This window comes from Periophthalmus magnuspinnatus, chromosome 21, assembly GCF_009829125.3.
Source record: "Periophthalmus magnuspinnatus isolate fPerMag1 chromosome 21, fPerMag1.2.pri, whole genome shotgun sequence".
NCBI classification, from domain to species: Eukaryota; Metazoa; Chordata; class Actinopteri; order Gobiiformes; family Gobiidae; genus Periophthalmus; species Periophthalmus magnuspinnatus.
Window position 1 is genome coordinate 28,240,028 of NC_047146.1, and position 27,566 is coordinate 28,267,593.

General features: G+C 41.4%; 1 protein-coding gene across 1 annotated transcript in view; it reads left to right on the forward strand.

The window, feature by feature from the left end:
- Positions 1–27,566, forward strand: part of LOC117389682 (neuropilin-2-like) — a 174,885-nt gene that overhangs the window by 65,854 nt on the left and 81,465 nt on the right. The window contains exons 6-7 of the mRNA XM_033987394.2: positions 14–183; positions 19,285–19,440. Coding sequence (XP_033843285.1) covers positions 14–183; positions 19,285–19,440 — 326 coding nt within the window. The remainder of the gene's footprint in view (positions 1–13; positions 184–19,284; positions 19,441–27,566) is intronic.

A 27,566-nucleotide genomic window follows, 5' to 3' on the forward strand; every position in this document is an offset into this window, starting at 1 on the left:
GGTCTTGTTTTAGCTTTCCACTGCAGCAATCCATTTGGTATGGAATCCGGAAAGATCACAGATGATCAGATCACGGCTTCGTCCAGTTTTTATGATGAACATTGGCTCCCGAGACAAGCAAGACTCAACTATAATGACAATGCATGGACCCCAAATGAGGACAGCAACAGAGAATATATTCAGGTAGGGGAATATTTGATCTATATGCTTGTAATAAATAATAATATATGTAAATCACTTTTCTGAACAGTGCTACAAAGCACTTCATAGTAGAGTCTCAGTCAAAGCCCACAAGAATGTAGTAAAGAATAGATTTTATTAGAGTTAATAATTAATACCCCACAAAGGGAGACTTAAACACTTTTCTGACTGGATCGATATAGACACCAAAAAAGAGTTAATATTAATTACCTGGGAGCTGAGGGTCGACAGTTTTTCAATAGAAAGTAAACTGGAGCCATGAGTCGACAAAGCCAACTCCCACGACAAAGCACTCCCATGTCCATTTATATATACAGTCTACGGTTAAACCCTACATAAATATTAACTCAAAGCTTTTTGCTACATCATTGTGTTTTGGGCTATTTTCATGCTCGTTTTAACAAAAAAAAAAAACAAAAAAAAAAAAAACACCAAAAGATTACATTACTGAATCCAAAACAGATTTTCACTCTTCTAAATATCCCTCCTTCTGTTAAATTACCATACACTAGTCTGCCAGATCCATATGTATGTTCGTGTTTTTGTGTGGGAGATGGTCGTGCATACTGCAATGTGTAATATCAAGGTTTAGCCGTGAGATGCTAGGTTAAGGCATTGTTTCCTCTTTGCATTTCACTTGCCAAGTTTGTGCCATTGGGGTGCCAATCCTGAGTTACGGCTTGTCTTTGTGGAGAGGAGAGCGTTATATTCACACAACCCCAAGACGCACAGGCCATGTTCAGACTAGTGTAAACAAGAGACGATCTATGGAGGTTTTCCAAGGGCATCCAGCTTCTCCAACTTTTTATCTCCCATCGGGCCAAAAAGTTACACAAGAGTGTAAAGACAACAAAATGGTGCCATTACAGTAGAGATACTATACCAGATTACATGTCATTTTAATTATGTGATAACTCCAGAAATCAGATAATGAGACTAAAGGATTTCCTTATTGAAATTTTAGTGCATATTCTATTGAACTGTACCTAATTATATTTATGCCATTCATAATTTATTCTAATTAGTCTAGATGCAAAAAGGTTTCAAATTGTTCCATTTAGCCTGCCATTGAAAGCCAATAATAACCAAAAGCCAACAATACAATTTAATAGCAATGTTGTATATTTGGCTTTACTTTCTGTTCCTTGAATTCCCAAAGACTGCATATATTTGCTTTATCCATTCTATTATAATAAGCTTAATTACTGCCAAGCTCTGAAGTGAAGTGAAGCAGGGTCCATATGGGAAATCTCACAACTTTTCCAAACTTTTAAACCCGATTTTTTCCAACAAATGCAGTCTGATAATAAATCACATACAACTTTAGGAATTACTGCGTATGGATATGGGAGCTAGCTTCACAGACCATCAATCTAAACTATATTATATCCACATTTTATTACTTTACTTTGGCCACAGCTGCAAGGGTTAGTAAACCCATGAATTTTACTTGATGGCCACTCCTCTAAGAAAGCTTTCTATGTTCCTTATTCAAACTCTCATATGATATCTGTGGTTTGATGATACGCAGAGCAGTAGCAAAAATGGATTTCATTTCACTGACTCCATATTTCCCACTGCAAAAATGAATCATGATTTGGGTTGTTTTGACTGTTCAGTTAAGAATAGTTCACTATTTTCAAGAGCTCTCTGATTTTGTAATATTTTCTATGATTATAAATAATAGTTGTTGACAAAAATGTAATCTTATTCCATGCGGATGATTTTGCTCAAAAGAAGAAAACAAATATTGAAACTAGTCAAACATAACTTGAAAATAACAAAAAAATAAAAAGTAAATCAAATCTTGAACAACAAACTTAATAACCATAACAGTGAATCTTTCCCAAAACTAAATTGTTATTGTATATTGCACAATTATTGTATATTGCACAAAAACAGCTCATAGGGCAAGAATGTGGGCCTGTTTTCAGCATTTGGTGGCCATAAACAAGATTTTGGTTGTAGCCCCCTAGTGGGCTATTAGTAGGCTAGTTGTTGTGAGCATTACTGTCATGTCAAAAAGACATTTTGCCCTCTGAAAGTTGTAAAACCTGCTTATAAAACCATTGGTGAATAATTGTAATGCTAGGAATGCGTTTGGACCTCTGCTATAAACCCTTTAATATTCTGATATATGTAAGTTTAAGTTTGCACATGTGTCTAAGAGTGTTAGACAGACAGAAGGTAGCAGTAGATAAATTGCTGTGTTAGTAGAGGTTGTGGAGACCTCCAGAATGAAGATCCACAGGGGCCAGATTCAGGGCCGCCCACACTGGAAAAGAGTGAAGCCAATCGGGCAGGACGTGGCCAAGGTCCCATCACTCTCCACAACATCCTTCCTCTCTCACCTCTCATTGCCACTAACGGACCGCCCCTCCAAAACTGCCCAAATCTGCTGACAACAAGGAATTTACATAACAGTAATCAATGCACAAGTTTAAGGTGACTTGGAGCGTGTGGGGTAAAAATTAGTTGGGTGTTTTGGATGTTCATAGATAGAAAAATACAATCAACACTCAAAGGGGTTTTATTGATCTGAATTTATTGAATTTTAAAATTTACTTTTGTGCTAATTAAGTTAAAGGTGCAGACTTTGAACTTACAAAGTGTTCTATTACTTTAGTTTGCTCCCCAGACTTTTGGTTTCACACTACTGCGCTCAAATCTGAACTATCAGACTCTCCCTAGAGCTGTCTCTGTTTTGTCATGACAATGGGAGTGTGCCTCATGATCGTGGAGCATTTATTAGTAGTAGTAGTAGTATTTATTAGTAAACCACTGACATATATTTTTAATCTATCATTTCTAATGGGATCATTCCCAGACAATATGAAAATTGCCAAAGTAATTCCACTCTACAAAAATAGAGATGGACATTTATTCACTAATTATAGACCAGTGTCTTTACTTTCTCAATTTTCAAAAATTATCGAAAAATTATACAATAACAGATTGGAATCATTTTTAGATAAATATGAAATAATCAGTGAGAGTCAGTATGGGTTTAGAACAAAAAGATCAACAACAATGGCACTTATGGACTCTGTTGAGGAGATAACCAATGTACTAGATAACAAAAAGTATGTTGTGGGGGTTTTCATTGATCTAAAGAAAGCTTTCGACACTCTAAACCACTCAGTACTACTCAAAAAACTTAAACTGTATGGCATAAGGGGCATTGCACTAAATTGGATTGAAAGTTATCTGACTGGAAGACAACAGTTTGTGAAAATAAATGGATACACTTCCAGATTTATGAGATTTAATTGTGGAGTGCCACAAGGCTCAATTTTGGGACCTAAATTATTTAATTTGTATATAAATGACATATTCAAAACATCTAACATAATAACAAATAAAACAACAAAAATAATTTTATTTGCAGATGACACCAATATATTTTTCTCCAGTGACAATTATAAAAAACTTATTACAACGATGAACACAGAGTTAAGTAAAATTAAATTATGGATGGATTCCAATAAGTTATCCCTAAATTTAAAAAAACACAAAAGCTATGTTTTTTGGTCATTGTAAAAGAAATTCAGAACTTTCAATACTTGTTGATGGGGTCAAAATTGAGTAGGTTTCTAATTTTTAGGTACATTTTTAGGTATAATGATTGATGAAAAGCTGAGCTGGAAACCACACATCAGATACATACAATCTAAGGTCTCAAAAAGTATTGCGTAATCAACAAAGGGAAATACATTCTTAATCAAAAGGCTCTTTACATACTGTACTGCACACTCATACTTCCATATCTGACATATTGTATTGAAATTTGGGGCAACAACTACCAAACGTTAGTTCTTCCCCTTTTCAAATTGCAAAAACGTGCTGTGAGAATCATGCACAAGGTTGGTTACCTGGACCATACAAACAATCTGTTTTTCAAATAAAAGTTATTAAAAATGTTTGATCTGGTAAAATTCTATACTGCTTTGCTTTTGTATAAAGCAAGCAAAACTATGCTGCCATTAAATATCCAAAAACTGTTCAGCACACAGGAAGTACACTATGATTTAAGGGGAAGGGGTAAACTTCAAACAAAATCAGTGAGAACCACCAGGAAAAGCATGTGTGTATCTGTGTGTGGTGTCAGTTTGTGGAATGGGTTGGGAGATAACCTGAAGCAGTGCCCAAATATTTACAGCTTTAAAAGGAATTATAAAGAATTTTTGCTTCCGTTGTATAAGGGTGACAGTACTGGGTGATGTTAAATAAATTAAATAAAATGTTTATAGATATATGTATATATAATGTGTATATATATGTATATATAGTGTGTAGATAAATAAGTACATAATGTGTATATGTATGTGTATGCATATACACATACATATACACATTATGTGTATATGTATGTGTATGCATATGCATATATATACATGTGTATATATATACAGATGTGATATGTAATTTATTTTGCTATATGTAAATACTTGTTAAGCTCCGGGATCAATGTACAAAAGCAACCACATAATTTTTGAATCTATGATATGAACAGGGGTGGGTTAATATAAGTTTTTCGTTTTTCCCATTCCTTTTCGAGAGATGTGCTTTTCTTTTGTTTACAATGTACATGTAGTAAACATGATTATTATTTTCCTCTTGGCACTAACTCGAAAAAAAACAAAACAATCAATCAATCAATCAATCAATTTATTCAATGGCAGACGTTTTTATTACAATAAATTATATCTCGAAATACATGCACTCTTACTGTGAGCATGGTCACCTCATAAATTGACCTGGTGGGATCACATGATAAAATGCTACACTGTGGAATATTCCAGACAAAACAATAGCCTTTTAAACAAGCAGGTAGCAGACCCTCTACCAGAGAAGTTACTCAATACAACTATAATCATTTTACTCAGGAAAACATTGAAGTAGTGTCAATGTTACTTTAGAATGTTGAATTAGATTTTCAAGCAAGTTATGTTGTGAGGATGATGGTTGAAAGTTGACTCCATTACTAAAAGATTTTGGATAGCATCTTTGGGTTTACTGTTTGTGAAAATGACTTGAGTTGTCATAATTTTATAGAGAAGTCTTGAATTTCAGTTAGAGCCTTGTAGTCTAGGTTTAATTCTCTTCAATCTTGGTTATCTACTGCATGTTGACTTGACTAGTTCTGCATTAGTTCTGGTTTAGTCCTGGTTTAGTCTTGGTGTATACTTGGTTTAGTTGTTGTTTAGTTCTTGGTTTAGTCCTGCTTTTCCTGATTTAGTCCTGGTTTGGTGCTGATTTATGTCCTGCCATGGTTTAGTTCTAGTTTGGTTTTATATTTAGAGCTTCAATTGCTCTTAAGACATGGACATGGAGAAAATGCATGCTCATATATAGAAATAATAGGGTCACTACTATCTACTTTGCTGCTATTTATTTTTACATTTTAGTCTTCTGCTGTTCCATGTGTTAACACTTAGTGGGAATCAGGTCATGTGACAGGTTGTGGTCTTGTAAACAGCTGTTGATGTGTCTCTGAAGACTCCGGCTGCATTCATTTGTATAGTCACTTCTCAGTTATGTGGGATTGGGATAGGCAGCTTATAGCCACGTGTGCTACCTAAATCTCTCATTAGGATGTTATTTACAGAGAGGTTCTCAACAGGCATATCTATTTTTGATGAGTAATTTTCAACATGTAATGTAAAAACAACAAAATGTATAAGCAAATACAAAACAATTTAATGTACAATGTAGTATATATATATATATATATATATATATATATATATATATATATATATATATATATATATATATATATATATATATATATATATATATATATATATATATATATATAAACAATATCGAATCATTGGCTTGCGCACAGTGTGAATAAGTAACAACTTCCTGTCCAGTTCTGTCTTTATGAGGTTTTTGCTGGGTCGCACTAAAATGAATAAATATTTAAAGTTAAGACAGTGGACAGTGATTTGAGGGTGCATGTCTCTGGCAATATGTTAAAGACTAAACAAATGCTAACGCTAATGCTAATTTTGAGGCATAAAAACAATATTAAAATAACACCACAAACTGAAACAATCGACATATAAAAAAAACAATCTGATAGTCTTTAAAGGAATCACTTTTGATTTACATATATATTATTTTAATAATTTTACAATCCTTTAAGCCCAAATTCCACTTTGGAAATTTGAACCTCCATGAACCTTACTGAACTTGAATTGAATGTTACTTTATTTGGAAAGTTGATGTAATGACATGTAAGGATCTAAGCTAACTTTAAGAATGACTGCACATGGGTGTGAGGACCAGCTTCACAGGTCATGAATCTAAACTTTATTATAGCCATATTTTATTGGTTACTTTCGCTGCGGTTGTGAGACATATTATTAATCCTCAGTTTTATTGTACAGGCACACATGAAACAGAGCTAAGATACAGCTGTGACCTGTAAGCTTTCAAATATACCATTTACTCTGACAGATATTACATACAAAAGAGGTTATAGTACACTTTTAAACACAAAAGTTTAAAAGTGTACTATAATAGTGTAATATAATAATATGTATCATATATATATATATATATATATATATATATATATATATATATATATATATATATATATATATATATATATATATATATATATACATATATATATATATATATACATATATACATACATACATACATACATACATACATACACACACACACACACACACACACACACACACACACACACATATATATATATCCCCGAACCGCCACCTTAACGTGGTGGAGGGGTTTGAGCACCCGAATGATCCTGGGAGCTATGTTGTCGGGGGCTTCATGCCCCTGGTAGGGTCACCCATGGCAAACAGGTCCTGGGAGACGGGTCTGACTAAGAGCGGTTCAGAAGCCCCACATGAAAAGAAAAAGATCAAGGCCAGTTACGTCGCCCGGACTGGCGTTACCGGGGCCCCACCCTGGAGCCAGGCCTGGGGTGGGTGCTCGGCAGCGAGCGCCTGGTGGCCGGGCCGGTCGGGCCCAGCCCGAAGGAACGACGTGGGGCCGTCCTCCCGTGGACCCACCACCTGCGGGAGGAGCCATGCGGGGCGGGTGCAGAGAGATCCGGGCAGCAGTCGAAGGCGGGGACCTCGACGACCGGATCTCCGGACATGGAGACTAGCTCTGGGGACGTGGAACGTCACCTCGCTGGGGGGGGAAGGAGCCTGAGCTTGTGCGGGAGGTTGAGCGTTACCGGCTAGATATAGTCGACCTCACCTCCACGCACAGCTCGGACTCTGGAACCCAACTTCTTGAGAGGGGTTGGACTCTCCATTTCTCTGGCGGTGCTCGCGGGGAGCGGCGGCGAGCTGGTGTGGGCTTGCTCATTGCCCCACAGCTCAGCCGCTGCGTGTTGGGGTTCACTCCGGTGAACGAGAGGGTCGCGTCCCTGCGCCTTCGGGTCGGGGACAGGTCTCTCACTGTTGTGTCGGCCTACGGGCCAAACAGCAGTGCAGAGTACCCGGCCTTCTTGGAGTCCCTGGGAGGGGTACTAGACAGTGCACCAACCGGGGACTCCGTTGTTCTCCTGGGGGACTTCAACGCCCATGTGGGTAAGGACAGTGACACTTGGAGGGGCGTGATTGGGAGGAACGGCCTCCCCGATCTGAACCCGAGCGGTGTTTTGTTATTGGACTTCTGTGCTAGTCACAGCTTGTCCATAACAAACACCATGTTCGAGCACAAGGGTGTCCATCGGTGCACGTGGCACCAGGACACTCTAGGTCGGAGGTCGATGATCGACTTTGTTGTCGTGTCATCTGACCTCCGACCACGTGTCTTGGACACTCGGGTGAAGAGAGGGGCTGAGCTGTCAACTGATCACCACCTGGTGGTGAGTTGGATCCGCTGGCGGAGGAGGAAGCCGGACAGACCTGGCAGGCCCAAGCGCATTGTGAGGGTCTGCTGGGAACGTCTGGCGGAGCCCTCTGTCAGGGGGGTCTTCAACTCCCACCTCCGGGAGAGCTTCTCCCTGATCCCGGGGTAGGTTGGAGACATGGACTCCGAGTGGGCCATGTTCTCCACCTCTATTGTCGATGCGGCTGCTCGCAGCTGTGGTCGTAAGGTCTGTGGTGCTTGTCGCGGCGGCAATCCCCGAACCCGGTGGTGGACACCGGAAGTAAGGGATGCCGTCAAGCTGAAGAAGGAGTCCTATCGAGCCTATTGTTGGCTCGTGGGACTCCTGAGGCAGCTGATGAGTACCGGCAGGCCAAGCGTGCCGCGGCTCGGGCAGTCACAGAGGCAAAAACTCGGGGTTGGAAGGAGTTCGGGGAGGCCATGGAGAAGGACTATCGGACGGCCTCAAAGAGATTCTGGCAAACCGTCCGACGCCTCAGGAGGGGGAAGCAGTGCTTCACCAACACTGTTTACAGTGCGGGTGGAGAGCTGCTGACCTCGACTGGGGATGTTGTCGGGCGGTGGAAGGAATACTTTGAGGATCTCCTCAATCTCACTGTCACGTCTTCCGAGGAGGAAGCAGAAACTGGGGATCCAGAGGCGGACTCGTCCATCACCCTGGCTGAAGTCACTGAGGTGGTTGGCAAGCTCCTCGGTGGCAAGGCTCCGGGGGTGGACGAGATATGTCCTGAGTATCTCAAGTCTCTGGATGTTGTGGGGCTGTCTTGGCTGACACGTCTCTGCAACATCGCGTGGCGGTCGGGGACAGTACCTGTGGAATGGCAGACCGGGGTGGTGGTCCCTCTGTATAAGAAGGGGGACCGGAGGGTGTGTTCCAATTACAGGGGAATCACACTCCTCAGCCTTCCCGGTAAGGTCTATTCCAGGGTACTGGAGAGGAGAATCCGACCGATAGTCGAACCTCGGATTCAGGAGGAGCAGTGTAGTTTTCGTCCTGGTCGTGGAACACTGGACCAGCTCTATACTCTTCATCGGGTCCTCGAGGGCTCATGGGAGTATGCCCAACCAGTCCACATGTGTTTTGTGGATCTGGAGAAGGCATTCGACCGTGTCCCTCGTGGTGTCCTTTGGGGGGTGCTCTGGGAGTATGAGGTCCGGGGCTCTTTGCTAAGGGCTGTCCGGTCCCTGTATGACCGGAGCAGGAGCTGTGTTCGCATTGCCGGCAGTAAGTCAGACCTGTTCCCGGTGCATGTTGGACTCCGCCAGGGCTGCCCTTTGTCACCGGTTCTGTTCATTATATTTATGGACAGAATTTCTAGGCGCAGCCAGGGGCCGGAGGGGGCCTGGTTTGGGAACCACAGGATTTCATCTCTGCTGTTTGCAGATGATGTTGTTCTGATGGCTTCTTCGAGCCAGGACCTGCAGCAGGCACTGGGGCGGTTTGCAGCCGAGTGTGAAGCGGCTGGGATGAGAATCAGCTCCTCCAAATCCGAGGCCATGGTTCTCGACCGGAAAAAGGTGGTTTGCTCTCTCCGGGTGGGTGGTGAGTCTCTGCCCCAAGTGGAGGAGTTCAAGTATCTTGGGGTCTTGTTCACGAGTGAGGGAAGCATGGAGCGGGAGATTGACAGGCGGATCGGTGCAGCGTCTGCAGTGATGGGGTCGCTGTATCGGTCCGTTGTGGTAAAGAAGGAGCTGAGCCAGAAGGCGAAGCTCTCCATTTACCGGTCAATCTACGTTCCTATCCTCACCTATGGTCATGAGCTCTGGGTAATGACCAAAAGGACAAGATCGCGGATACAAGCCGCTGAAATGGGCTTCCTCCGCAGAGTGGCCGGGATAGGGTGAGGAGCTCGGTCACACGGGAGGAGCTCGGAGTAGAGCCGCTGCTCCTACACATTGAGAGGAACCAGCTGAGGTGGCTCGGGCATCTGCTCAGGATGCCTCCTGGACGCCTCCCTAGAGGTGTTCTGGGCATGTCCCACCGGAAGGAGGCCCCGGGGAAGACCCAGGACACGCTGGAGGGACTATGTCTCTCGGCTGGCCTGGGAACGCCTTGGGGTCCCACCGGAGGAGCTGGAGGACGTGTCTGGGGTGAGGGAGGTCTGGGAGTCCCTGCTTAGACTGCTGCCCCCGCGACCCAGCCCCGGATAAGCGGAAGAAAATGGATGGATGGATAAAGGGCAGTATACTTTGATACTAGTAAATCTTTTGTTTTTTGGTTTTGGTGGTGTGGTCCAGTGGATGGGTACTGTCTGTGTCAGGGCTTATTCTAACAGCCCTGTGATGGATCATTCTGAGGCTGAGGCTACAGGTAGGCTCACTTAACTCTCTTTACCCCCCCCCCCATCATACGCCCTTCTCTTCCTCATCTCTTCCTTTTGATCTTCCTCTTGATTTCCTCATCTTTTTTCCCTCAACTCTCTCCACTTTCTCTCACCAACTCTTTCTCTCCTTCATTCCCTTCTCTACGTTCTTTTTTTTTCTGCCCCTCTCTCTACCTCTCTTCTCTCTCCTTTACCATGTCTCTCTTTTTTCTTCTGCCCCTATCTCTTCTCTCTTGCTTTTCTCTCTGTCCCCTCTCTCTACCCACCTGCTTCCTTTGCCTCGTTTTCTTCTTTCCCACATAGTTTCTCCTGTCTCTCCCCTCTCTCTCTGCCCTCCCTCTCTCTTTCTCTCTCTTTCACCCCTTGCCTCTCATCTGTAGCCCGGTCGCGGACTATCGATTAGTTGTCTTGCTGGATCTGTGGCCAGCCCTAAGCGAGCACCCGGCTGTGTGTGCGTGTTTGTGTGTGCGAGCCTGTGTATGTGTGGAGGAAGTAATCTAAAACACCTGTCTCCCTGACAGATAACAAATGCTGTGTTTTACCTCCCCCGGTGCACGCTACTGCGCCCAAGTGGTACTAACTACACACAATGACACACATACACACTCACACATAAACACACAACTGGGTCTGATTAATCTACAGGTCTCTACAGCTCCATTGGACTAGAATAAATGTTATAACCAGGACTGGGGACTTTCTCATCGTGTGCTTGCCTTGTATTTGTCTGCAGTAGTGACAGTGGCTTCTCTTATTGCTCTGCCCCTAAAGCAATCAGAGCTGCATCAGTGTTAGAGCCAAATGAAAAGTCACCAAGCACAACATTTATTATATATACTCAGGCATATGTGCACTCATTTACTGTGTCTTAGGAGTAAGGGACATATACAAAATATGTGTACTATTACTACACCTACACTTTGGGTCAGTTTAGAGCTAGCTTTGGTATAGTTTCTGGTTTTATTAAATTTTTGTGCTACATCTTTACATATTCTGTCTTGTCTCTGTCTCAGAGGCTGTGTAAGCTGCACAGGGCTTGGTGGAGTGCCTCACCTGGAGCGGGTAGGTCCCTGACGCCGGTGAGGTGCACGTTTTTCACAAAGATAGTCTATGGTAAGTAGTTTCTGCATTTTTTGTTGGAAGCGATACCGGGTTCGGTGGAGCTGGTTTGTATTTGCTGCCGTTTTCGGTTCAACTTGACTTTGTGTTGATTGTTGCCGCATTCAGCGAAACTACCATTGTTATTTTAGAACCGTGTTCAGTTCTTGAGCTTGTTTTTTCATGCCTTCAGGTGCATGCTCTAACACCAGCAGTGGTTACTGTTCACTTTGAGTTTGGGAGTATAATATATTTTAATTGTAGCATACCACCAGTGGCATTTTCAGCGCGACATGGTAGTTTTTTTAATTAATTCATTTATTTTTTTAGCTCAGTTGGTGGATCAAGAGTGGCGTTTTCTGCTCGACCTGATCTACCGTTGGTTTGATGGAGTCCATGTGCTGTAGAGTTTGCATGGCCCCGCTTCAACCTGAATATGGACATGATTTGTGCCCCTTATGTTTAGGTGTGGACCACCTTAGGGAAGGTTAGACAGAGAATGCTTGCATGACTTGCAGCATTATGCCTAGATCCCTACGTGCTGACCGCCTGGCCGCGTTTGGAGAAGGTGGGACCGCGGTGCCCTCCGATATACATGACACCCAGTTGCCAATGAGCGGGAAGGTGATGAGAAAGCGCTCTGCTGTTGGCGTTTCCCCTATTCCGCACAAGTGTAGCAAAGGGGATCGCTCTGCGGGATTATCCTCGGAGGTGGACAGCCTTTCTTCAGAGCTCAATAGAATGAAAGCTCTCATTGAGTCCATGCAGACTCAGGATAGTGACCAGCGGACTGCTCAGCAGAAGATGGTTTCTGTTTGTGAGGATGATACCCTGTCTGTGACGGCATCAGAGAGGCTTCTTCGGGGGAAGCAAACAGATTGCCCTGTCTGGGTCTCACTGAGAGACAACAACAGCCTGTTGGGTCAGGATGCACTGGCTCACGACTGGCCTCACAACAACAACAACAAAAACAAACTTTATTTATAAAGCACTTTTCATACAAGAAAAATCCCACCCTCCACCCCAACACATGTTAAAATACCTTTGGTTTAATTAAAATATGTTTAAGTGCCATAGGATGGATAAAGATGAACCAGATGAGAGAGCGCCACCAGAGGAACCATCTGCACCAGGAGCAGGGTCACCCGCAGCCACAGAACACCAGCCCAGGGCCCAGAGAAGAGATGAGGTCAAGACCAAACCTCCAGGGCCCACGAGCCAGGGCCCAGGAGCCACATCCAACCACAGCTCCCGGTGCAGAGGGCTCCTCAGAGGAAACACTGGCAAATCTAAAATTATTAAAAATAATAAAATAAGTCAAAGCTAAACAAGCAAATAAAACATAAGTAAAACATGGATATCAACATAAACACACTAGCCAGCCTAAATAAGCCTAAATAAATAGAGAAGTAAACTAAAGTGATAAATACTAGTCAAAAGCTATGCTAAAAAGATGGGTCTTGAGCCTGCTTTTAAAAACCTGAATGTTCTCTGTGGCCCTGAGGTCCTCCGGCAGACTGTTCCATAGACGGGGGCCATAAAACGTTCCCCTCTACCCCTTTCCTCCTTTTCCCCCGATTTATCAAACACTCCTGAGAGTTCTGCAGCAGGGACACTTTTGCTGGTTGCTCCATTCTGGCCAGCGAGGATCTGGTTCCCACTTCTGCACAGACTCTGTTGCAGCTCTCCAATGCGCCTTCCCGTCAGGACGGACCTCTTGTCCCAGCTGGGGGGACGGATACTCCATCCCCATCCCAATCGCCTCCAGCTATGGATGAGGCCTCGGCAGGGCCTGGTGTTGCATTCTCAGAGTATGCTGGAGGAATAGAACATACGATCTGCAATGCCTGGGCACCATCAATGCGGCGGCTGAAGCTATTTGAGGAATGGTGCAGGAGACATGGACAAGATGAGGTGCACTGTTCAGTCTCTGCTATCTTGGACTTTTTACAGGATCGTGGTCTGGTAGCACTGTGGACCGTTTTTTGAAAGGTGCCAGACGGCTTCACCCACCTACATGGCCAATGGCCATTTGAGCCTATTGCCCAGGCAGACATTAATTGGCTGTCCTTTAAGGCTGCATTTCTCCTTGCCATGGCTTAAGGTAAGCGGGTGGGTGAACTGCTGTAGATGGCATGCTGATGGCTCAGACATAACTCTCTGGCCTATTGTCTCTTTCATCCCTAAGGTGTTATCTTCTACAGATAATGCCCAACCGCCCCAGTTGACGAGGTTTGGCACGGAATCTACCACAGAACCTTTATGCTCTGTTCGCTCATTGGAGGTTTATATACAAGTTACAGCAGGTATGCGACGGTTGAAAAGTTTGTTTGTGTGTTATGCCAATCCATATAAGGGTCAGGCTCTTTTTACACAATGCCTGTCTCGGTGGGTTGTAGAGACCTTTAAACATGTTTATGCCTCACAGTGGTGGCTGATGCCCGAAGGTGTCCCCTGAATGTGATCTATGCTGTGGCCTCTTGGACCTCACCCTCCACGTCTGCCAGATTTTACCGAGTGAAAGTAGCGGTCCCCCATCCTCTGGATGGAGTGTTACATGACTCCATCATGTAACACTCGCTCGCTTCGCTATGAGGTAGGTTTTGCTTGATGCGGTCTGTGGATTCCTCGTGACCATACCATCCAGTGCTTGAAGCACCATCTCTGGTGGTCAGAAGGGATGAAATAGAACGAAAGTTACGTATTTTACGGTTCAATGAATTCCGGATGACTTCCAGAGGTCTCTGTCCTTTGGAATCCTCGTGCCCTCACGAGAAGGTTAAGGGACTGTGATTCTGGAGTCACGTGACTATATAGCCTCACGTGGGTCACCGGAAGGTGATAGGTGAATTTGTTGTTATGAAATCTCGACCTGCGCATGCGCAAGAGTGCTTGAAGCACCGCCTCTGGCGGTCATCCCGGATTCATAGAACCGTAGTTACATACGTAACTTTCGTTTTACTTGTTACCTTCCACCACTGGTAGCAGAACTAGTAACAGTAGTGGAAGTGACAGAACTGAATCAGGACTAGGTCTAAATCAAGACAGAATATGTAAAGATGTTGAAATGAAAAGTGCTTTATAAATAAAGTTTGTTTTTGTTGTTGTTGTTGTGAGGCCAGTCGTGAGCCAGTGCATCCTGACCCAACAGGCTGTTGTTGTCTCTCAGTGAGACCCAGACAGGGCAATCTGTTTGCTTCCCCCGAAGAAGCCTCTCTGATGCCGTCACAGACAGGGTATCATCCTCACAAACAGAAACCATCTTCTGCTGAGCAGTCCGCTGGTCACTATCCTGAGTCTGCATGGACTCAATGAGAGCTTTCATTCTATTGAGCTCTGAAGAAAGGCTGTCCACCTCCGAGGATAATCCCGCAGAGCGATCCCCTTTGCTACACTTATAGGGGAAACGCCAACAGCAGAGCGCTTTCTCATCACCTTCCCGCTCACTGGCAACTGGGTGTCATGTATATCGGAGGGCACCGCGGTCCCACCTTCTCCAAACGCGGCCAGGCGGTCAGCACGTAGGGATCTAGGCATAATGCTGCAAGTCATGCAAGCATTCTCTGTCTAACCTTCCCTAAGGTGGTCCACACCTAAACATAAGGGGCACAAATCATGTCCATCTTCAGGTTGAAGCGGGGCCATGCAAACTCTACAGCACATGGACTCCATCAAACCAACGGTAGATCAGGTCGAGCAGAAAACGCCACTCTTGATCCACCAACTGAGCTAAAAAAATAAATGAATTAATTAAAAAACTACCATGTCGCGCTGAAAATGCCACTGGTGGTATGCTACAATTAAAATATATTATACTCCCAAACTCAAAGTGAACAGTAACCACTGCTGGTGTTAGAGCATGCACCTGAAGGCATGAAAAAACAAGCTCAAGAACTGAACACGGTTCTAAAATAACAATGGTAGTTTCGCTGAATGCGGCAACAATCAACACAAAGTCAAGTTGAGCCGAAAACGGCAGCAAATACAAACCAGCTCCACCGAACCCGGTATCGCTTCCAACAAAAAATGCAGAAACTACTTACCATAGACTATCTTTGTGAAAAACGTGCACCTCACCGGCGTCAGGGACCTACCCGCTCCAGGTGAGGCACTCCACCAAGCCCTGTGCAGCTTACACAGCCTCTGAGGGGCGAGTCGCACTCGCAACTCGACTGTGATATACTCCAATCACAGGTCACGGGACTCTGAGCAATAAGCTGCCACCAAAGAAAATGGGAAAATAACTGTGGTACAAAGCAGTATCTGTGAGTAGCCACCTAAGCGCGAGAAGAAAAAAGGGACTGTGCTTCTGGAATCACGTGACTATACAGCCTCACATGGGTCACCGGAAGGTCATAGGTGAATTTGTTGCTATTAAATCTCGATCTGCACATGCGCAAGAGTGATCATTCAGTGCTTGAAGCACCGTCTCTGGTGGTCAGAAGGGATGAAATAGAACTAATAGTACTATTTACTGTACAGATATCTGAAATACTTAAGTGCATTTTACAGTGTGTACTTTTTACATTTATTTCATTACTTATCAGAGCAGGTATCTGCGCTTTCTACTCTACTACATTTTTGAACAGGACTAAAAAGTAAAAAGTACTTTTCATCAGATTTAAGGGGTTATTGTTATCATGTTCATGGCAACATCCTGGCTAAAGCTTTTAAGTTCAAGCTTCGGCTTTGAGTAAAAATAAATAAATTCAGGAGAAAAGTTAATTGATATGTTTTGCAACTGTTGACCAAAATATGTATAATCTTTTAATCTATACATCTAACATTTGACACATTTGACAAAATCTGTGTAAAATACGTTTACTTTTTACTCTTAGAGTAAATGTTTAAATGGATACTGTAATGCTTGCATATAATTCTTTATGTACAACACCGCTCCTACTACCACTGCTACTATTGTAACTGCTGCTGTAATAACAAAAAATATAATCAGGTACACATGCATTTGTTTTCTGCTGCTTAAAGACGTGTGGGTAGGATTACACATTGTGACAATACTGTACTATACTATACTAAACAAATTCTAAGCACTACTATTATTACTGTTTTACTATTATGATGACTGTAGCATTACTATACTATTTATTCCTTTCATTACCCAAATGATTCAGTATATGTTATAGGGTTAGAAAGAGGTATTTAGAAATCTTGTGGTGTAGAGGTGGCAGACAGCTTAGCGTTCTTTTGATCGGGGTCATTTACATTCACCAATAATTGATCAGGCTGTGATTGATCCGACAACATGCCTGTTCTCCCTCTGACTGCTAATCACCTCCTGCACATTATCTGGTCAGCATAGCACAACCTGGGAGGACTAGGGGGCTTTAGTGGACTCTTGAACCAGTGGTAACAATGGAATAGTTCTTACTAAAGTATGTATATTTTAATAGCGAAGTCTTGTGTTTCAATTAGTGTCTTGTGTTTGAGTCTTATGAGCTTTAAGCCATGTTATAATGATGTTACCTCCTCAAAAACATATCTGGAGGTATGTTTTGTTTCTTTCACACGTTTGAGTAATCCTTTATTATTAGTCTCCAAACCTCAGAATGTTCTGTTCCACCTTGCCATGTCATGAAGTGGTACTTTTCAAGTTAACAGCTACCTTTTACTGTTTTTTTCAGTAGATACAGGCAATTCCAAAGCTGACAACAGCACAGTAGAGCACTTGTATTACATGACATCAACAGGTGGAACAAAGTTTTTTCTGTTTGAGAGACGAACTGTGAATGAAGCAATACACAACTCTGATTACGTTTTTGATGAGCATACAACATTATAACAGATCTAGCGTAATATGGGCCCTTTAAATTACAGCAGTTTCTGTAGTCCTGGTTTAATTCTGGTTTAGTCATGGTTTGATCCAATTCTTCTACTATATGTTGACTTGTTCTGTCTGTTTAGTCCTGCTTTTGTTTTTTTTTATTTTGTTCTGGTTCATTCCTGGATTCGGGCTGGTTTATTTCTGTATTAGTCCTGGTTTAGGTCTGGATGTAGTCCTAGTTTTTTCCTTCTTTATTTGATTTTTTGTCCGGTTTAGTCCTGGTTGGTTCCTTGTTCAGCCCTGGTTTAGGCCTGGTTTAGTACTGATTTAGTAATGGAGTTGTCCTGATTTAGTGACTGGTATAGTCTTTTTACTTGCTCTACTGTTTAATATTTTACAGACAAATCAGGTTATATAGATTCATATTATAGACATTGTTAATAGGGTCAGTGCTATCTACACTTCATTTTCATTTTCTTTTACTTTTCAATATATACAAATACTTGAATAAATTAAACAAAATTGAATGCCTTTAGTCCTTACATCGTTGCTGAAGCTAGCATTATGCTGTCCACGTAGTGTAACGTACACATTGAGGGCGAGTGGGCCTGATTGGTTTGTATGGAAGGAAATGAAAATGAGCCCTGGGTCATTATATCGACCTGAGCAGAGATGGACATACAGAGAAGGGAGGGGCCAAGGGCAAGGGATATAAGGTGAGGTGAAAGGAGACGTCCGGGATTAAGGAGCTCAGAACTGAGGTTGCATACAGAAGATTAACAAGTAAAATAGATCAAAATTGGAGTAAAAATATTGTTCATTTGAAATAAGTTTACTCATGTAGAAGTTCTAAATGTTGGTGAAAAACGTAATAACATAAAATAATAGTTTAAAGTTTGCAAAAGTGAGGACATCTGACATAAAACATACTGAATAACACAAATTCATATGCAAACTACAATATGAGACATGTGATTAGCTTTCTTTCTTACTTCGACTAGAATTACAAAGCTTTTTTTTTTTTTACTTAGACAACCCTTTTTATAGTTACAGTTACCATTATTACTACAACTAATGCACTAAACTTTAAGAAACTTTAAGAGAAGTAAAGGCATGATTTCACCTCATTTACTTCAATATTAAAGTACATTTTTAGAAAACTAAAAAAAAACTTAAAAAAAACAACACACATTTATTGATTTACAGAGGATTAATATGTACTTTGCTCTGATGTCAACAACATTCCCCCTTTCATACTATTAAACAAGTCCTCTCAAATTACAGTCACAAACTAGCTGGCATTAGCCAACAGTTTGTCAGTTAGCCATGCTCACATTTTTGGGATCCCAGGCCTCTAAAAATGTGTTGTTTTCAGACCATCCAAAGACTGGGCTGTGTTTGCTAATGCATGATGCATGCATTAGTGTCACTATTGTAACTGCTGAAAATCCCTCCATAGACACATATCAGATCAGAAGACTTTTATTGCCATCATCAGTGAACACAACTCACAAACTAGGAACTTTCTTTGGTGATAAAGTGCAACATAAAACACCGAATAAATACAAATAAGGGCATGCATAAAGTTAAAAAAGATATGCTTAAAAATAATAGTAGTCTAAGTAATAATAGTCTTAGAGGTAGATACATACAACAACATCAGAACAACAGTGCAAACATGACTTATTAAAGTGAATGGTATTATAAAGTGTCCAGTTTAGTAAAGATATTCTAAAGCGTCAATTGATACAGATATTACAAAGAGTTCATGAGTCCAACAGCAGAGGGGAAGAAATTGTTCTTATGACGAGAGGTTCTGGTATCAATGGACCGTTGCCTCCTGCCAGAGGGAAGTGGCTATGCAGAACCCCCCAGCATGGCATCACTGCAAAGTATCAATACTGTTCCATATATATATTAAATTTGGTATAAATATGCACATTTAATTGAATCATTGAATTAAATCTCTTTTTGATCTCTAAGGTGGATCTTCATGTTCTCAAAGTGCTCACGGGGATTGCCACACAGGGAGCCATTTCCAAAGAGACTCAGAAGTCATATTACGTCACCGCCTTTAAACTGGAGGTCAGCACCAATGGAGAGGACTGGATGGTCTACAGACATGGCAAGAATCACAAGGTAAGATACACTACTATTCACACTATTACTATACACTACTACTTTTCACTTGTTAAAAGTCCTGTTTTACACAAAATTGACTCTTGTAAGCTTTAAGCTATATTAGAATGCTGTTACCTCATCAAAAACATACCTTGTCAACAAGTCTTGTTTGTTTTGTTTTGTTCACACATGTTTGATTTATCCTGGTCTATTAGTCTGCCTCCAACTTAAGATGTCATGAAGTGCTCAAGTTAACAGCTACCTTTTACCTTCAGTTCAGTAGGGAATGGCAATTCCAGCAGCAACATTATAACATAGATGATAAAATATGGGGGACCTGTAAGCTAATGGAGAGTTTACGAAATGCTAAACTTATGGATTTACCAGTTGCGACCCAGCAGCTGTTGGGTTGTTCCTAGGGCTCTTTTTTTTTTTTTACTTTTATACTATTGACTATACTATATTATATTATACTATACTATACTATAAAAAATTTATTAAGGACATTTGCCATATCTGTCCAGTAACATCAGATTTTTGACATTCAATCCCAAGCTCTATTGCATCTGCTGACACAGTGAGTGAAGCCATTTGAATCAAGCTAAAACAATGGCAGCTGTAGTATCAAAGATTTTTTATAAGGGTACTGAAACAATTTGAATTTGTCTACTGTGTTCTTCTCCTATATGTCGTGTTATCTGTATATTTGTTTTTTTGTTTGGTTTTTACTTTTATGTGAAGCACTTTGGTCACCTGAAGTTGTTTTAAATGTGATGTAAATACACTTAAATTTAACTGAATCTAGTGAATGGGGCAACAGCCAGCTCAGCTGGTGTATGTATATATATATATATATATATATATATATATATATATATATATATATATATATATATATATATATATATATATATATATATATATATATATATATATATACACACACACACACACACACACACACACACACACACACACACACACACACACACACACACACACGGACATAGATATATAGATATAGACTTTTACTCCACCAATGCTATTTAACTCCCTACACCCTTGGCACCAGTCACCAAACTATAGATTCATTTTACAGAGGGGGACCGTAAAGCATTTGACACATGCTCACATGTAAGCCCACACATACATTTTGATACAGCAGGATGGAAATACGAGATGGAATATATGGTGCTATAGTTTGACCGCAAGCCCAAATTTTACACTGGTGCAATGGTCAATTACAGCTGTGCAGCCAGAACCTGTCCGTGTGACATCATCGCCGAAGGATACATTTTCTTTACCATCTGGTCCATGTTAAGGGGCCGACACAGTTTGAATTTTTCAGTTAAACATATTGGACAGTTTAAAAGTTGTCATCAGTGAATGGGCTGTACCAATACCCAGCAGTGCATATAGAAATGAGCCATGGGTATTTAAAATGAATGGGACTTTAATTAAAATGGAAAGCTTTACGGAAACTGAACCTGGTTTTGCTATTACCACCTTTCCGGTCACATGTTACTCCCAATTGGATTGGCCTCATTTTAATGTTAAAAAAGTCAAGAAAGATTTTCCAGAACTGTGAGAATGAAGAAAGTTAATCAAAAGGTAATGATCTGGTTCTCATAACAAATGCAGGCATATGTATTTTAAAGATGCTCTATGTAACTTTTCCAGTGGAGAATCTGCCACCTTCTCATTTCCATGGGGATCTCACACATGTTCCACAGTACTGTATTAATATACCCCCTTGCTTTTATCCATGGGGACTCCTATCTGTTCATTTTGAGCGTTTTTCAATATTTTGTTTTAAATTATGAATACCTATGGCACCAATCCAAACTTTTCACCACTTTGAAACTCATATCCTTTGAATATAGTCATAAAACAAAACATGCTAATTGCTACATGCTAATATTTCACTATTCAAATGCTTGAAAATGAATGTGACTGGGGTCATCTTCTATTCCCGTGCAGTGCTGGCTCCAACACACCATCCATATGTGCAATGTAACAAATAGAGAAGTATGTATTTTAAAGGTGCACTATCCCTGAACCGTCACCTGGTGGAGGGGTTTGAGCACCCAAATGATCCTGGGAGCTATGTTGTCGGGGGCTTCATGCCCCTGGTAGGGTCACCCATGGCAAACAGGTCCTGGGAGACGGGTCTGACTAAGAGTGGTTCAGAAGCCCTACATGAAGAGGAAACCAACAAGGCCAGTTACATCACCCGGACTGGCATTACCGGGGCCCCACCCTGGAGCCAGGCCAGACGCGGACTCGTCGATCACCCTGGCTGAAGTCACTGAGGTGGTTGGCAAGCTCCTCGGTGGCAAGGCTCCGGGGGTGGATGAGATCTGTCCTGAGTACATCAGGTCTCTGGATGTTATGGGGCTGTCTTGGCTGACACGTCTTTGCAACATCACGTGGCGGTCGGGGACAGTACCTGTGGAATGGCAGACCGGGGTGGTCGTCCCTGTGTATAAGAAGGGGGACCGGAGGGTGTGTTCCAATTACAGGGGAATCACACTCCTCAGCCTTCCCGGAAAGGTCTATTCCAGGGCACTGGAGAGGAGAATCCGACTGATAGTCGAACCTCGGATTCAGGAGGAGCAGTGTGGTTTTCGTCCTGGTCGCGGAACACTGGAACAGCTCTTTGCTAAGGACTGTCCGGTCCTTGTATGACCGGAGCAGGAGCTGTGTTCGCATTGCCGGCAGTAAGTCAGACCTGTTCCTGGTGCATGTTGGACTCCGCCAGGGCTGCCCTTTGTCACCGGTTCTGTTTATTATATTTATGGAGAGCATTTGTAGATGCAGCTAGGGGCACCTTTAATGCATGTTGTATAAAATAGAATAAAGGAAAATTAAAGTTTCTATTTCAAGATCCTTTATCACACAAAATAAATTCTTGTGAACATTAAGCCATGTGCTTGCATCATCAAAAACATACCTAGTCATGTTTTGTTCCATCACACATGTTTGAGTATTTGAGTATTTTTAGTCTGTCTACATCTCCAAAGCTCAACATGCTGTGTTCCAACTTGTGATGTCACAAAGCAGTAGTTTTCAACAGCTATATGCCTTTTACCTTTAATTCAGTACAGATTGACAATTCCAGGGCTGAAATCATCCAAATGATTCTAGTGAAGGTGCATAGAGTTTAAAAACACAGTTGAGCACTTCTTGTTTTACCACATGACACACAGTGTTTTCTGTTTGAGAGAAGAACTCAGCCTAAATATGCAGAGTTTCTGTATTAAACGTGTGAATGAAACAAAATACAACTCCAGGTATGTTTGTGATAAAGAAATAACAAATCAGAAAATAGCATAATATGAGTCTTTTAAAGTGGTACATTCTTGAAATGGTCTTGTGAACACCAGCACAGCATTTTCTCACACCCAAACTGCAAACGCCAAAAATACTCTTAGGCATTCACATTCACTGATTTATGTAGAGTACTGACATAATAGCCTTGTTTCTCTCTTTCTCTTTCTCTCTCTCTCTCTCTCTCTCTCTGTGCTGACTGTAGTACAGGTCATCTCAGGGGGGGCATTAGAACAGGCTGCTGACACTCTCCTTTCATCACCAGATAAATGAGAAGCTTTTTTCAGTCATATCTGCTTTTTCTTCTTCCTCCTCCTCTTCCTTCTCCTCCTACTGCTCCTCTTCCTCCTCTGACCTCTTTCTTCTCTTCCTCCTCCTCCTCCCTGATCAATCCCCATTTTTGATTTAATTTGATCTAATTAAAAGCAAATAAAATATGCATTTCAATATGAATGGCCTGAACACAAACAATAAAGAATTCCATTAAAAACTGAAAAAAATGTCAAATTTCTTACTCCATAGTCTGAACAGTGCTCCAAACCACATGCTTTTACTGACAGAGAACTGGCTTTAGACCTCTTGATTAAAAAGACACAAGCTGATCATTCACAATTAGATAAGTCAGAATCCTGATTTTAAAAATGATTAATTAAACATTGCCCTCTTCGGGTGGGTGGGGAGCCTCTGCCTCAAGTTGAGGAGTTCAACTATCTTGGGGTCTTGTTCACGAGTGAGGGACGAATGGAGCGTGAGATCGACAGGCGGATCGGTGTAGCGTCTGCAGTGATGTGGTCACTGTGTCGGATCCGAGGAAGACTCAGGACACGTTGGTTGGGCTATGTCTCTCGGCTGGCCTAGAAACGCCTTGGGGTCCCACCGGAGGAGCTGGAGGATGTGTCTGGGGTGAGGGAAGTCTGGGAGTCCCTGCTTAGACTGCTGCCCCTGCGACCCGGCAATAGTTGATACAAATACATACATTTAAATATGAGATAATCTTTTTAGTTTTTTCACAAATAAATGCATTTTTCAAATTGAGATTGACAGATATAACACTTACTTATTGCAAAGAGATTAATCGCAAAAAATGTGACTACACAGCTCTGTGATAGGATTGTGGTAAAATAAAGATCTGAGTTAGTTTGTAGTAAGTAAAAATTTCAGGATATGTGGAAAATACTCAAAACTTGCCCTACATATTGGCCCCAAAACATCAACAGCGTCACCAGTTGCTGTGGATTCTAAACAATCAGTCTTGGCAACGGCCATGAAAAAAATCCCTATAGTTCAATCTGTATCTTTAATATAATCTCGGCAAGTTTCATTATGTCAACTACACATTTTCATCAATGTCATATTTTGATGACTAAAGGAACAACGTTTTCATTGAATAATTGTAGAGCCCCAAACCAGACTATAAATAAACTCAACTTTCAACAAACACATCTTGTCCCATGAAGCAATGCCATACAGTCGATCATAATCAAAATACAATCTCAGGTGTTTTGACAACTGGTTTAAATGTGGATGTTTCCATCCACATGACCCAAGAACGTGCAGTATTTAGCAAAACCACAGCTCTATTGTGTGACAGAGATTAAGACATTGTTTGGGTTGTTGTTGTTGTCATTTCCCATAATCCCCCTCTCTTCCCCCTCACTTGCCCTGGTAAACCTGCTCTGGATCTCCAGGTCTATGGGGACTGGTGTGTGTGTGCTCATCATATCAAAGTGTACAGAGAGGTGGGTCTTGGCAAAGGCAGGCATCTCTATGGAAAAAACCTAGTTTACATGCATATAAACATATTTGTCATTTATGTCGACCAGACAATAGAATATAAAATCAAATTTAAAAAAAATAAGCTTGTATATATTCATTTTCCATGCTTTTCACTATTTAGTTTTGAATTGTTAATCGCTTTGGCAGCAATCCTAATTTGCCCATATGTGTTGAATATGGTCATACAACAAAACATGCTAATTGGTAAATGCTAATATTTTATTATATTTTACGGCCGTCAGGATAATGTCTGGAGGGTATTAGTAGGCGACGTGACCAGACCAAACTACATGTCAGATCTGTGGAGAGGTGGCACCACACACATTAAGAATACATGATTCCCAATGTATTTTTGAGCTATAAAAGCAGTACTTGAATAAATGCAAGATAGATAGCTTTAATGAAATATTGTGGAGTATTCCAGGCAAATCAATATCCCACTGGAGAAAATCAAGTGGCAGACCTCCTATCAGAAAAGTTACATAATGCACCTTTAAGTTTGTGAATATTTTGGCATGATTGTGTTGGATATGCATTTACAATCACACAATAAAGACTACACCCATAACAGCCTGTGTCAGCCCGTGGAGGTCTGATCAGGCCCCACCCCCAGGAGAGAGAGTGTGGAAGAAGTGTGAGGAGCAGGGTCATCACTTCTGGGCGACAGTCTCAGTAGGGGGCGCTGTTCTGGGGAGAGCATCCATCTGTCCTTAAAGCTGTGTGTCCGCTCCATACAGCACGATACAAGTGAAATGTCTGAGGAGTTGCTAAAAATCTGGCAGTGAAGTTTTGACAAGTCAAGATTAGTAGCAGCTGGCAATCGTAGTGTATTTATATTGTGTCGCTTTTCACCATAACCATGGGTTTCATAGTGATAAAAAAATTAGCACCATTCCGATAGCAATTAACAATTCAAAACAACAAGTCTTATCTTTTGAACAATGAAAAGTTATCCAAAATGTTACCTATAAAACAGTAAAGTTAAATGAAAATAGGAATAATGGAGATTACTGTAAAAATGCATATTATTTAATTGATAATGGCCTAATTTGGGTAATCAGCTTGACATTTCACTGCTCTTAAATATGATATATTTGATAAATGCTAACATTAAAGAAGACGTAATATGCTTTTGTCAGCTAGTTATTTATGACACCCGTGGATATTTCATTATAAGAACAACATGCATTTGGAAAGTGAATGAGGTTACTACTCCACAGATCTGTAATATGACCAAATGTCTTCATGGAGATAAATCAATTTAATGTCATACTGTGGAACATCCCAGACAAAGCAATCTCACTGAAGACAATTTCACTCCCCACAATAAAAGTCGCATAGGGCAACTTTAAAAATACACTATTCATTTCTTGTCAAATTGATACAATCGGATGGTTAATTTTGCTTAGGTTTATAATATATACATATACATTTAGCCTCACATTGAGCATGTCCATACTATCCATCACCACCCCATCTCTCCGCATCCCTCTCTTCTGTAATTTCCTTGTTTTATGCATCGATCACGTTGGTGGGAGTTCACTTCTGCTGCTATAAGCCCCATGAAAACCCACAGGACTCCAGATGGTTTGGCTGGATTGCACTGCAAAACATGCGCTTACATATGAACTGAGCATGTGCGTGTCTTTGTCATCACTGCCAGAAGAAAATAGGATCTAAACCAGGCAAAAATCATAATATAACAGAAGGCCAGCCAGCCAAGCCTCTGAGAAATCCTGTTTTAATTAATTACCATTTTATGTTTTCTCAGAACAAGAAAATTAATGATTTTGAAGTGCATAATTGGTCAAAATGAAACGTGATACATGCATTTATTTTGGGTTGACAAAGGGAGGGAGTTGGGGTTTGTCATGCTAAACTTAAGGTGACAGCAAGCCAGGTATAACCAGAAAGTTGGCAATTCAATTCCAACTATAGCCAGTTAATGCCGTTATGTTCTTGATCAAGACTCACCACCTTGGTAACGATAATGGTTGGAGTTATAATAATAGAAGCTATATAAAAATCTAAAATATTATAAAACATATTGACAGCAGGAGTTACTATGGCAGAAACCAGACTAAACCAGACTAAACCAGGTCTAAACTAGGGCTACTAAACTGCCCTATAGTCTACTGAAATGCATATAATTGGATTAATACATTTTATAACATGCTGCGTAAGATTATATCTAAAGGAACTGTTTCCAGTTCCTCTGCCAAGGAAGAGTCAGGTTTGTGGAGATGCAAGTGCATTCAGTTTTTTCAGTGCATTAAACACAAACTGAAAAAACATGCTTTTATTTTAGCCTAATTTTTGTTTAAAAAAAAAAAAATGTAGCGTGGCTTTAACAAATGGTACTGTGAGAAGCAACCTACCAGTGATTGCTTTAATCTACTTCACCCATTCTTTCTCCACTTCAAACTGTGATTTCAAACTTACCACATGGCACTTGTGGAAATTAGGTTTTGGACATTTGAGTAGCGCACAGGGAGGACAAAGGGTGGTCAATGTTGGGACCCTGCGAGATTCATATGGGATACAGAGAATGAAGGAGTGGGGACAAGTGGTCATCAGGGACAAGCTAGGCACGAAGCGGACCACTGCACACAAGCATGTATAATGAGAAAAACAGTCTATGGGTGTTGACCAAAAATCTCCAAGGAAGCATCACGGGTCATAGCGGCTAGGAGCTGGGATGGATGTCAAGGGGGGAACTAGAGAAGGAGAGAGGAAGCAAGGGAATTGGAGGCGCAGAGGTGAAAGGGTGAAGAGCTGGTGACAAATGTAAAAATAAAAGCAGACACAGGAGGTGAAGGGTGGTGTGAAAAGTGCAGCGAGTGGAGTTTTATTCTGAAAGGGTCAGGAACAGGGCTGTCCTATACAAGACAAGTTTGAAAGCAAGGAAACTGAAGGCAAGATCTTAAAACATGTTGAAACTAATCAAGGCTAAACCAGGTCTACAACTGGTTTAACAAAGGTCTGAATCCAACTAGCCATAACTAAACAAGGTCTAAAGCAAGACTAGACCAGGATTT